The sequence below is a fragment of the Ostrea edulis genome, chromosome 3 (assembly GCF_947568905.1).
Source record: "Ostrea edulis chromosome 3, xbOstEdul1.1, whole genome shotgun sequence".
In the NCBI taxonomy this organism is placed as follows: Eukaryota; Metazoa; Mollusca; class Bivalvia; order Ostreida; family Ostreidae; genus Ostrea; species Ostrea edulis.
Genome location: NC_079166.1, coordinates 63397412 through 63411316, shown reverse-complemented (window position 1 = coordinate 63411316; position 13905 = coordinate 63397412). Strand labels below are relative to the sequence as shown.

General features: G+C 37.6%; 2 protein-coding genes across 2 annotated transcripts; both read left to right on the top strand.

Annotated features, from left to right (window-relative positions):
* Positions 1 to 2734: 2734 nt before the first annotated feature.
* LOC125656535 (uncharacterized) lies at positions 2735 to 6070 on the top strand. The gene has a single exon (XM_056160977.1). The coding sequence runs from the start codon at positions 2735 to 2737 to the stop codon at positions 6068 to 6070; it is 3336 nt and encodes a 1111-aa protein (XP_056016952.1).
* A 516-nt stretch (positions 6071 to 6586) lies between these two features.
* Positions 6587 to 8440, top strand: LOC130053614 (uncharacterized). Its single transcript, XM_056160976.1, has one exon. The coding sequence runs from the start codon at positions 6587 to 6589 to the stop codon at positions 8438 to 8440; it is 1854 nt and encodes a 617-aa protein (XP_056016951.1).
* The last annotated feature ends 5465 nt before the right edge of the window (positions 8441 to 13905 follow it).

Genomic DNA, 13905 nt, shown 5'->3' with positions numbered 1-13905 from the left:
TAATGAAGCAAACACTTTTTCTGTAATATCTGGTGAATAATACCTCTATCTTGTGACTGTTATCAAAACTTGTGGATGAGCTCACCTGATTTTGACATTGCACATAAGATACTATAAAGGCATAACACGAGTTTTATGACTGCTTTTAGAGCTGTAATCTGTGAAGACAAGGCAGAAGGAACATCAAGGAAAGGTAAAGGACCCTTAGAGCTATCATTCACCAATTTCAGTGTGGGACTGTAGTGGTACCACCCGGTGGCTCCCGAGAGTCGGGACAGATTTGGAGCCTCTATTTCTACTTTATCAGAGCTCTTCTTTACATAGCATCGAGTACTCCTTAGTACTCCCTACCTCAATCAATGGATACATTGTCCTTATCACCCCTCCTAGAGTAAAAATGGGGACTCGAAATCTGTCCCGACTCCCGTTAGCCACTGGGTGGTACCACTACAGCCCCACACTGAAAGTGGTAAATGATAGTTCTAGGGCTCCTCTACCTTGCATTGCTGTTCCTTCTCTCCTGTCTTCAAAGATTAATGCTGGAAAAACAATCACAAAACCCCCTCTTTCATTACGAGAAACGAAAAATGTCAAAGTTCAGGTGAGCTCAACCGGGTGGTACCACTACAGCCCCAAACTGAAAGCGGTAAATGATAGTCCTAGCAGTCCTCTACCTTGCCTTGATGTTCCTTCTGCCTTGTCTTCAAAAATTAATGCTGGAAGACCTGTCATAAAACCCCTATATTCTCAACGAGAAACGAAAAATGTCAAATTTCAGGTGAGCTAAACAATACTTCCGGGTATCCCAGAGCTCTTTTTTACATAGCATCGAGTACCCCTTAGTACTCTCTACCTCAATAGTTGGATACATTGTCCTTTTCACACCTCCTATAGTAGAAATGGGTGGTACCACTACAGCCCCAAACTGAAAGCGGAAAATGATTGTCCTAGGGGTCCTCTACATTGCCTTGATATTCCTTCCGCATTGTCTTCAAAGATTTATGCTGGAAAAGCAATCACAAAACCCCCTCTTTCATTACGAGAAACGAAAAATGTCAAAGTTCAGGTGAGCTCAACAATACTTCCCGGTATCCCAGAGCTCCTCTTTACATGACATCGAGTACCTCTAGTAATCTCAACCTTAATCAATGGATACATTGTCCCTATCACCCCTGATAAAGTAGAAATAGAGGCTCCAAATTTGTCCCGACCCTCGGAAGCCACCGGGTGGTACCACTACAACCCCAAACTGAAAGTGGTGAATGATAGTTCTAGGGGTCCTTTACCTTGCCTTGATGTTTCTTTTGCCTTGTCCTCACACATTACAGCTCTAAAAGCAGTCATAAAACTCGTGTTATACTTTTTGTAGTAGATTTTGCGCAATGTCAAAATCAGGTGAGCTAATCCACAAGTTTTGATAACAGTCACAGGATGGAGGTATTATTCACCAGATATTACAGAGAAAGTCTTTGTTTCATTATCTGATCCTGCTTCCTTACACCACTTGCTCAAAAGATTTCCTTTGTTGATTTCTTTTGTTACAAAGCAATGGTTATCAATCTTCAGGTGAGCTAATTTACAGAAAAAAGTTTTGAATGCCATATGATTTCAAATGGATTGGCACATGAAAATAATCAGTCTTGAGATAATAAAGCACCCCATATCATATAGTTTTCCCTATCATATCAACCTATTCATAGGTACTTAATGACTAAGATTGTAATATTCTGGTGAGCTAAATTATCAATGTGCACTTACTTTCGTGCATGTAAGCTGAGAAATTAATTGTTCAAAAAGATCAGAAAATGAAATGTGTGGTCAATTTTATTTCCTTTCATCCTTTCATTACAAATTACTGATATAAATTCATTTCACCAGTGATGTACAATTTCTCATCTGAGCTAAGTTGCCCATGAGTGTTGCGTTTGACATTTATTGATTCAAAACATTAATTAAATTTAAACTTTCCTTTATAATAGGTTTCAAAATAAATATTCTTCTATGAGTACTCTCAGTGTTGCGAATCCGCAATTATATTAACATTTTAAATTATTTCCTGCATTTCTAGTTATTCTGGTTTATTATCAGTTTCATTTTATTTGTTATATAGAGAATTTTGATTATTCCGTTTTTGTCTTAGTATGACTTGTCATTAGGTTTTAGTCCGTGTCCGTTTTTATCCGATTGTTTACATTTTAACATTATTAAGATAGGAAGTAAATATAGCAGAAGACAGCTGGACCGACTTGAACGAGTAGAATAGGTAGAGAAGTGAAATAGATTATCTAGCAGGGAGTTTATAGTAAAGTAGAATACAAGTTGAATAGTAAATTAAGAATAGAAACAGGTTTGTGTTTGGATCTTGTCTGTTTATATCAATAGATCTAGCATTTATTCATAGATCATTAATAGTTGAAGATTATTATTCTGTATCCAATGTGGCGATTTTAGATTTGTATGATTTAGATATATATTGATCTATATTATTTAATTACCTACTCATTTACATATTTCATAATCATTGAATGTGTTATATTTGTTTTATAATGTATCTGTAGACGTGTATCGCAGTATTGTGTTTTAATGTTTATTAAATGTGTGAACTGTGAATTTGTGATCCGTGTGTGAATTCAAGGAACAAAGCAGTCTTCGCCACATTGTTTGGTGCCGGAACCCGGGAATCCTTCGTCTAAGAACTTACATAGATTCTACACACGGAAACTAAACCGAGAAAATGTCTCTTCCATACTTAAAAGGAAATTGTACCAGGTACCAAAATTTAATTGAAAAGGAGATAAGCAAAAGTGGAGCTCTCGTTTCCCAGGATGCCATGGAAGAAGATATATCCGAACTACTTCGTCAGGTGGAATCATCGACAAGGCGACTTAAGGACTTCAGTGGTAAATTGGAAGAAAATATAGAGAAGTGGTCCCTGTCTGTAGAAAGCAAAGAAGTTGACCAAGGTGAAGTAGATAAATTTACAGGTGATAGTGAAAGGTTATTTGCATTATTAGCTGAAGCAGCTGAACACATAGATCAACTTATGATGCTGGAGAGGAGTTTACAGGAGAGAATAACTACTGTGAAAGCTACACGGCAAACTACTGATTCAAGACTTGATCATATTGTATTTTTACAAGAAAAAATGCAAGAACAGATACTACAATTTCAAGAACTACAACTTCATCAGTCCCAATTTCATACAGCACCACAAGGCCCTTTAGCTGTAAGGCTTCCAAAACTGGAACTACCCTCCTATAATGGAGACAAGATCAAATTTAAAGATTTCTGGGATGCCTTTGATGCTACAATCAACAGGAATAGTAAGCTCTCTAGGATTGAGAAATTCAACTATCTTCAGAGCAAACTCACAGGAGAAGCCAAGGCAGCTATTTCAGGAATTTCGCTCTCGCATGAAAACTATGATGTAGCCATTGATATCATACAGGAGAGATTTGGGGATGCACAGTCAGTGATCAATAAACATTATATGGAACTGATCAACATACAGCCTGTGACAAATGATACATTGAGTTTGAGGAGACTATATGATGACCTTGAGAAACACATGAGAAGCTTAGAAGCATTGCGTCAAGATGTAAACCAGGATGTGTTTGTGTCAATGATAACTTCGAAGTTACCTAAGGAAACACTGCTGCAGCTTGAAATACAGAAAGGAAGTAGAGACAAATGGACTGTTAAGAAACTAAGAGACTTGTTTAAAGCTTATGTCACAGCAAAGGAATCTACAGAATTTCAAGCTTCAGATGCTCATAATCATGTGGAAAACCATGCAACAGCAGAGGCTTTAATGATATCCACTAAAGAGTCAAAGGAAAGAAGAAATGCATCAAGTGCAAAGTCTCCAGTGTGCAGTTTTTGTAATGGATATCATTGGACTGATGAGTGCAGAAAGTACAGAACCATAGAAGACAGAAAACAAAGAATTAAAGGGAAATGCTATATATGCTTAAGACCTGGACACAGAATTAAAGACTGTAGAGTTGTGAAACCATGTTTTCATTGCAGAGAGAGTAGGAATCACCATAGAAGCCTGTGTCCAAAGAAATTTCCACATCAGAGAGATGAATCCACAAGGCTGGAAAAATCAACACAGAAAGAAACATCTTGTTTAGCAGACGAGTCACACAAAGAGAAACATTCCACAGCAGAATCATTACAGGAAAGCAGTATGTTTACATCAGGGGATATTGTGTTGATGCAGACTGCCCACACAGAAGTGTCTAATCCTGTTACAAACAAGAAGGAAGCTGTCCGGATTTTAATGGATTCTGGATCCCAGAGAACATACATTACAGAGGATCTAGCAAAGAGATTAAACTTTAGAATGGGTCAAACTGAAGAAATTTCATTGATTACATTCGGTGCTGACAAACTAAAGCGAGTGAAAACTCCACAAGTCATCTTGAAGATGAAACTTAAAGAAGAAGAATTTATGACAATCAATGCCAATGTTGTGCCGAAAATCACAGGAACTATACTGAGAAGACCCATACCACAAATTGCCAGGGAAAAGTTGTTTAGCTTGTGTAGACATCTCCAGATGTCTGATACTATTCCAACAGCCTTTGAAGATTCTAGAGTAGACATACTCATTGGAAATGATTATTACCTTGATATCATCTCATCTGAGAAAATAGGGGTACAGGAAGGACTGTATTTATTAGGATCCAAACTTGGGTGGATCATAACAGGAAGGACTCACAGCAGTAATGATGAGAGAAAAGAACATCAGATGATGATAGCAAATGGATTACTGTCAATTACAGAGTGCTGTCTGCGTTCTTCAGAGAGATGTTTGCCAGTGAAACCTCTACTTGAAGACTTTTGGAATTTAGAGACTATAGGAATTAAAGACTCCCCCTATACATCAGATGATGAGGTAGCACTGAGAAATTTTAATAGCACCTTAGAGATGGGAAACAATAGGTATCATGTCACTTGGCCATGGAAGAGTTCATGTCCAGAACTTCCTGAAAACAGAGAACTTGCGTATGGAAGGTTCAAGTCACTTGTACACAAGATGCAAAGCAAGCCAGACTTCTTACAAAAATATGATGAAATTATCCAGGATCAGTGTACAAAGGGAATTATAGAGAAAATTCCTCACAGTAGTGAAGAAACAGGAATAAAGCATTATATCCCACATCATGCAGTTATCGACCCAACGAAGCCAACCACAAAAGTTAGGATCGTATATGATGCTTCAGCAAAGTCGAAACAGAGTAACCTCAGTCTCAATGAATGTCTACACAGAGGACCTGTTATGCTACAGGATTTATGTGGACTACTGTTGCGCTTCAGAATGAATAGGATAGGAATTGTAGCTGACATAGAGAAAGCTTTCCTGCAAGTTGGATTGCAAGTCAAAGACCGAGATGCCACCAGATTCTTTTGGTTGAAGGATGTGAACACCCGGAGCATAGAAAACAACACTCAAGTATACCGATTTTGCAGAGTGCCGTTTGGTGTAATATCCAGTCCATTTCTTCTGGCAGCAACTATTGACCATCACCTCTCTATGTACAACAGTGAAACAGCTGAAAATATTAGAAACAATATCTACGTCGACAATGTAATCACTGGAGTAGATACTGTTACAGATGCAGAAGTTCTATACAAGGATAGTAAAGAGATATTTAGTGCTATGTCAATGAACCTCAGAGATTGGGCTTCAAACAACAAGGAATTTTACAACTCCATTCCAAAATCAGATCAGTCTGTGAGAGAGAAGATGAAGATCTTAGGATTGACATGGATCCTCACTGATGATACACTTGCAGTACCATGTTTGAAATGTGAAACAGAAGTCATGCCAGTTACAAAAAGAGAAGTACTGCAGCGAGTGGCATCTATATATGACCCACTTGGATTTTTCACTCCAGTGACTTTAAAGACAAAGTTATTTCTCCAGATGTTGTGGAGGAAGAATTTAGATTGGGATGAACAGCTTACAGAAGAAGATGTTCAGCAATGGCAACTTATATCTACAGACCTACAAGATATTCCACAGTGCCACATGCCAAGATACATTGGACTGCCAGGATAAGTTACATGTAGATTGCTTTGCTTTTGTGATGCCTCTACAAAAGCGTATGCCACTTCTGTTTACCTGCAGATATTCAACAGGAAAACAAGAACATGCAATCTTGTATTTTCCAAGATTCGTCTGGCACCTGACAAGAAGATCTCGCTTCCAAGACTGGAGATATTGGCAGTTCTCATAGGGGTTCGTAGTATATTGTTTGTAGAGAGACAACTGACTTTAGCTATTTCAGAAAAGATACTGTGGACTGATTCACAATGCGTATTACATTGGATTAAGACAAAGAAGCCATTGACAGTGTTTGTAGAAAACAGACTAAGAGAAATTCATAATAGCAGTGACATAGAATTTCAGTATGTATCAACCAAGGACAACCCTGCAGATGTCGCAAGTCGTGGAACAACTGTTTTCTCCCTTAGAAAGAATAAAAACTGGTGGAATGGTCCCTCATGGTTAACAAAGAACAGAAGTGAATGGCCCACATGGAAATTACTTGACAACCATGAAAGTAAAGAAGCTATGGAGTCTGAGTACAGAGTTCCAAAGGTACTGTTTGAAGCTAAATTGCTGGTGGGGGAGGGTCCTAGCAGAATGACAGATAGCTCTGACAACCCATTCTGCCTGGATGTTAAGAAGATTTCTTCCTTTACACGTCTTGTGCGAGTTTCCGCCTGGGTACTAAGATTTATCAAGAAACTTAAGGGGAACGAAATACATCCAGGACCATTGTCATCTGAAGAGTTGAATGAATCCAAAGTTTTGTGGATAAAACATGTACAAAGCCAGCACTTTAAGGAAGTGAAAATTGCACTGGCAGAAAAGAAAAGACACAATTTAGTGAATCAGCTTGGACTTGTAATAGATGAAGAAGGTCTTATTAGATGTGTTGGTCGACTCGGCGCTGCTCATATGACGGAGGGAGCGAGGCGACCAATACTACTACCAAAGAGAAACCATGTGAATGACTTACTGATAGATAGTCTTCACAGAAGATCCTTTCATGTTGGAGTATCTCAGACCTTATCCATGATCCGACAGACATACTGGATCCCACAAGGCCGCTCAGAAGTTAAGAGAATCTTGAGGAAATGTACTGTGTGCAAGAGGCATGAAGGAGGACCATACAAAATGCCACTGATGCCGCCATTCCCGAAGAAACGTGTTAACGAATCGGCTCCATTCACCTTTACTGGAGTAGATTACTTTGGTCCAATATATGTCAAAACAGAGAATGGGAACAAGAAAGTTTGGGTTTGCCTGTATACATGCTTAGCAGTTAGAGCCATACATATGGAACTTATGCAGGACATGTCAACAGAGGAATTTCTTTTGGGACTTAGAAGATTCATTGCACGATGGGGAAAGCCCAAGCAAATAATATCCGACAATGGATCTCAATTCAAGCTTGCAAGTGATGTGCTAGAAAAGGTATGGAAGTCAACTGTTCGGGATCCAAACGTACAGACCTACATTTCTAATGAAGATATCCGATGGCAATTTATTGTTGAACTTGCACCTTGGATGGGGGGATTTTATGAACGCTTAATAGGAGTCGTTAAGCGGGGTCTCCGAAAGACCATTGGAAAGCTGTGCCTAACCAGTGAACAGCTACGAACTATACTGGCCGAGTCGGAAGCTGTTGTGAATTCCAGACCTTTGGTGTATGTTGGAGATGACATCAACTCGAACATCGTTCTCACTCCAGCACATTTTCTGACATTGAACCCAAAGACTGGAATTCCAGATGATGAAAATGTAGGCGTAGATGACACAGACTATTTACCCTTCATCAGCAGTTCTGATAAGCTACTCCTTACATGGAAGAAAGGAAGGAAACACTTAGATGCTTTTTGGAAAGCTTGGCGAGATGACTACCTTCTAAGTCTTAGAGAAAGGACCTCTTACAAACTTAAAGAAGGACGAATTCAACATAGGATGGAACCAAGAATTGGAGATGTTGTGCTGATTAAGGATGATCTTCCTCGAGGGAACTGGAAAATTGGACGCCTTTGTGAACTAATTGTGAGTCGGGATGGAGAAGTGCGGTCGGGAAAGGTGTTACTCCCCAGCAAAAGGACCTTAAACAGACCATTGAACTTGTTATACCCTATTGAATGTTCGGAAGAGAGTGATTCAAAGAAAAGCGTGGAAAGAAGTGAAAATCAAAGTACCGAAAGACCAAATAGCTTAAACCAAGAACATTCCAAAGAGAGGAAACCGTGTGTGACTGATTCAGATGGAACTACTTCTGAAAACCGTCCAAAGCGAAGAGCTGCCGAGAAAGCGAAGGAAAAAAATCAAGGACTGGTTAGATGCGTAACTATTCTTCGGTCGTGGGAGTGTTGCGAATCCGCAATTATATTAACATTTTAAATTATTTCCTGCATTTCTAGTTATTCTGGTTTATTATCAGTTTCATTTTATTTGTTATATAGAGAATTTTGATTATTCCGTTTTTGTCTTAGTATGACTTGTCATTAGGTTTTAGTCCGTGTCCGTTTTTATCCGATTGTTTACATTTTAACATTATTAAGATAGGAAGTAAATATAGCAGAAGACAGCTGGACCGACTTGAACGAGTAGAATAGGTAGAGAAGTGAAATAGATTATCTAGCAGGGAGTTTATAGTAAAGTAGAATACAAGTTGAATAGTAAATTAAGAATAGAAACAGGTTTGTGTTTGGATCTTGTCTGTTTATATCAATAGATCTAGCATTTATTCATAGATCATTAATAGTTGAAGATTATTATTCTGTATCCAATGTGGCGATTTTAGATTTGTATGATTTAGATATATATTGATCTATATTATTTAATTACCTACTCATTTACATATTTCATAATCATTGAATGTGTTATATTTGTTTTATAATGTATCTGTAGACGTGTATCGCAGTATTGTGTTTTAATGTTTATTAAATGTGTGAACTGTGAATTTGTGATCCGTGTGTGAATTCAAGGAACAAAGCAGTCTTCGCCACACTCAGTCCTTTGAAGATTTCCCTTAGTGGCTGCTAGCTTCTACGTGCTTATTGGCTGCTGGTTGGTTCAAGCCTGGTGAAAAGATCTCTTGTTGTGGCCTTGAACTCGACATTTAAATTGATCGACGACGTCTTACCTATTAATAATAATAATGTTTTTGATGAAAATGTGAAGATAATTAATGGCGATAAATCTCAAAATTCAACTTCAGAGTACTTGTGCGTAGAATTAGAGAGTGGTTACAAGCCATGGCTATTTCCGTGTTCGAATTGTTATGAAAAAAAATCCCATCTGTATGTGATGTCAACAGAGCTATTTGTTAATTCATCGTGATGAATTATCGTGTAAAGTGTTGCACGTGGTCACCCGACGTAAACGCACACACACCTTTTATAACATGCATACTTTTCAGCGAGGTATTGTGTGTTTGTGTGTTTATTGTCTTGGCTTTACGTTAAAGCTGACATGAATTCATAAATACGTACACATTTCTTATCCGCCATATTTCTCTCAAGTAGTCTAATTTATTCTGTCCATATATACCCCAAATATCATTGTCACACCTCAGTGATTTTCAAGGTGGACTCGACCGATGGACATCTCCGACAGTGTTATAAGGGAATGGGGAAATACAATCACGTGTTAAAACATCATGTTTTGCTCAAAATTCATATGTTGTATATTAGTGAAACATTCTGAAAGCTTAGATAATGTAAATAGAAATGCGAGTGCATGCAAGTATTTGAAGTTTCTTATAAAATAAATGCGAATTAATCATTTGCATATTACATACTAATAGAATGGAATAAGCAAATAGCATAGAATATGTATCATTCACATCAATTTTTGCAAAATGCAGGGGCATATGCATAATATGTAATGCGTATGGCGTATTCGCCAAAAACAACTGTATCAAATGACTATGCTGGAGCTAGCAACCACTAACCTGCAGCAAATAAAACCGTAGAAACTAGCTGGCATTAAGACATTTCATCAAAGCACTGAGAGTACTCAGACAGAATACTAAAAAGTAACACATGACAAATCAAAATGATAATTTTTCAAACAATTAATACAGATACATGTATGCTTAATCATCAAGTTTCATACTTGAGGACAATTGAGCTCACCTGAAAGTTCCTGACGTTACATTATATAGGGGATAATGAATGCTATTTTCCTTGAGAATAATACAGTCAATTTCATTGGTCAATGGCTGGTTACATGAAGGGAGACAATTCATGATGTCTCTCTCACGTGCAGGGTGATAACTGTGTTGTCTCCCTTAAGAAGATGATTTTTTATGTCAGAAGCGAGATAGCTCTATTAAAATCAATCAAAAGTATGCGGGATCGTTAATCGGTAAATTTTAATTGTGATTGATTGATTTTATACTGTTTAACTCAAGAATATTTCACGCATATGGAGACGTCACCATTGCCGATGAAGGGCTGTAAAATTTAGGCCTATGCTAGGCGCTTATGGCCTTTGAGCAGGGAGGGATCTTTATTGTGCCACACCTGCTGTGACACGGGACCTCGGTTTTTGCGATCTCATCCGAAGGACCGCCCCATTTAGTCGCCTCTTACGACAAGCAAGCGGTTACTTCAGTGTCAACATTAAAGGTCATAGGAGACGATTTTCAAAAAAAAATTGTTTTGCACGAAAATGTGTTCTTTAATTACTTAACATATGAAAATAAGTCATTCAGAAAAAATCGTAAGGTATTAGGCACTGCAGACCGTCAAATGTTGCCGTGGTGTAAAGTATCAAAATAGTAAGATGACTTATTTCCCTTGCTTGGTGACGTCAAAAGAGACCAGCCTGACGCAAATCGTATTTGTTTATACTAAAAACTGCGGGTTTTAGCCGTCAAAATGTTCAATGTGCTTACATTCAAATGTAATGTAGCAAATCAGGTATTTCTATATAATTTTGTCTAAATGATCCAACGTTCAGAAAGTCTTGGGTGTGAAATCTACACTGAGAACACAGAACTCGAAGTTGTTTGACAATCATTTTACGCGATTGTACAATACGGTTGTAAACGGGGGTTGATGTGGATCAGTTTCCTTATTGTATACACTCTATTTTGGCAAAAACTAATGGGTTCTTCGACCAGATGCAGCTCTAACTATTTTCAACTACAGACCAACTGCAAGCACGGCGAAGACGAGAAAACCCTGCAAAACGTTGACTGTATAGTAACGGTAGTACAGATATTTATAATTTAGTATTTTTAAAAACACGATCTGATTTGTTTAGAAATGAAATTTGACTATGAAATAGTCATATGAAGCTCTTCTGATCAGAATTTTTTTTCTCTGAATATATAAGTAAATAAATTGAAGATGAATAGGTCTACTAACTTTATATGTTGAAAGTTGCATTGTGTCAGACACCCCCCCCCCCTCCTCTTTTCTGTTTAAAAAAGAATATTCAAAGCAAATGGTGGAGCGATATTGAAGTTTTCATACCAGGTGAAATAAACCAATTTTTACGGTCATGCAAGAGTTGGGGGATGATTTTCTTCTTCAAATGAAGCACTAATTTGCACGTTGGTTTCATTATTGGGGTCAAAATTTAAAACACAAAATTAATTAAAGGCCGAGGATTTTGAACAAGCGGTCGGTTTTCCTCAGGTAAGTTAAGTGCGGGGCGGGACTAATTTTAGGCAGGTATGAAGTCCCAAGCCCAAGGGAACCCTGGTAGCTTGTATATACCGTCCCAAATACACGGGGTGTTATCTGTGTTACTTGCATTACCTGTACGTTTTTGTAAGATTGAAAATTCATGGGAGTCATTTTTCTTGCACATGTTAATCGAAACGTTGATAATTAAATCTAATGAATCAACATGTAAAAATTAAAGCTCGATAAATTTATTTTGTATAAATGAGAACGTTAGCTATCGATAAATTAGGCAGATTGTTCTTTTTTAAAAGTTTTCTTGTATCCATTTGACTGCCTACTGGGTATCCGTCGATGTATTACTGTCAAACATACAGTTTCCGACGGGAGTTCCTACGTACTGTGCAGATTTTCTGGCTATGTACAACTTATGAACTGATCATTGTCCCACACCCCACGATGACGCAACATATTCCAAAACTGTTTGAATTAGAGTTGTATTCTGTTTGAATTAGTTTTTCTGGACCGCACACCAGAATTCTTTGGCTACCTAAAGTTGTCTGTGTGACTCGTCCAAAACGCATGGCCAACAAAAACAGTCAGGACATTTGGATTTTTCGACAGTTCCTTCAATAACTGGTCCAGACGAAGAATTCGTTCTTCCTCTGGCTTCCAGTTCCAACCATTATACGCAAGAAAGAGCCCTTATAGCTGCTAATGTGATGGTAAATTCTTCATATAGGCCCTAATACCGCAAATTTTATTGTAAAAGAATGTTAAAGCCATTTATATTTATTATTATATTTACCTGTTAAACTAAAATAGCTCACGGTACTTGTAAAAATCCTATGAAAATAAATTCAAAATACGGTGCTCACGATGTGTGCAAAGGAAATTCCGATCTGGCTATACAATATATCCGAGTCAGTGCCTCCCCCCCCCCCTTGAAAAAAAACCCGATGCTGCTTCACATTGTCTACAAGGGGTTATAAATAGTACAAGTAATAGCTATCTATATTTCTCTTATTGTTTTCAGAGAATGTACTATAAAATTATCATACATTTATCATTAACCAGTCAGTATTATATCAAGTCAACCAATTCGGAATAAATAGGACCTCAAGTGATTGATCTTCTTGTTCGTCCTCCGATGACAAATAGTCGATGTGGCTGGCATTTGCATTAATTATGAGTTCAAAGTGATATCCTTGCATAACAAACCATGATTCCCCATTCAAAAACTCCTCCAGTTGCGAATAAATCGTCTATGAATGTGCTTTTGTTTTGATTCGCAAATCTGAGTGTGGTTTCTTATGACGTCACAAATTCAGGAAATCAGGAACGATAATCGGGTAACGATTTTCTATTCCGACTACCTTTGTACCTCAATTTCTTCGAGTTAATATCGTTATTAATCTTAAAAAAGCTTTTTTATGAGGAGCCTATGAAACAAAGTTGATAATTATGCAGAGAAAAGGTATTGTTAAAAACCGTCTCCTATGACCTTTAAGAGTCAAAATAACAAATGAGAAGAAAAACTTCCCACTCTAATGCAATTTTGCATTTCATTTGATGTTTAAGTTCTTCTTTTGAAATACTTTACGAAATGTATTCGCTTGATGTCATGTTTTTGCGTCATTCTACAGTGACGTCACAATATAACGCTTTCGCTCCTTTAACTTTGTTTTGTTTCCTTTAACATATACATTTAATAAATGAATGAAATTAAGTGTAAAACAAACGTTTGTTTATAGTTGAGGGCAACATTGATTTCACCCCTTCAAAACCAATAAACATTTATCAAAATTTTCTGCAGAAAATGGTGGTACGGATTTGTTGACGTTTTTGGATAAAAACAAAATAGTATGGTACAAGTCAATAACTGTTTGATATCTGTTTTAACGCTCAAATTCTTCAGGATAATAAAACTACATGTATTATGGACTGTTTAGCAGGAAGACATCACGAATTATCAGGTTTGAGTGGAGTTATCATCCGGGGGAGCATTGGCATCCTCGGGTAATATACCTACTCAGACATGATAATTTGTGATGTCTCCCTGGTAAACAGTCCGTAATTGTATGTTAATAACAAATTAATCTTTGAAAAATCCACAAAAGGAGTATGCAGGCAAGGAAATGGACCCCTAGGACTATTATTCTCCGCCCTCAGTTTGGGGCTGTAGGGGTTCCACCTGGGGCCTCCCAAGTGTGGGACCACTTTTCA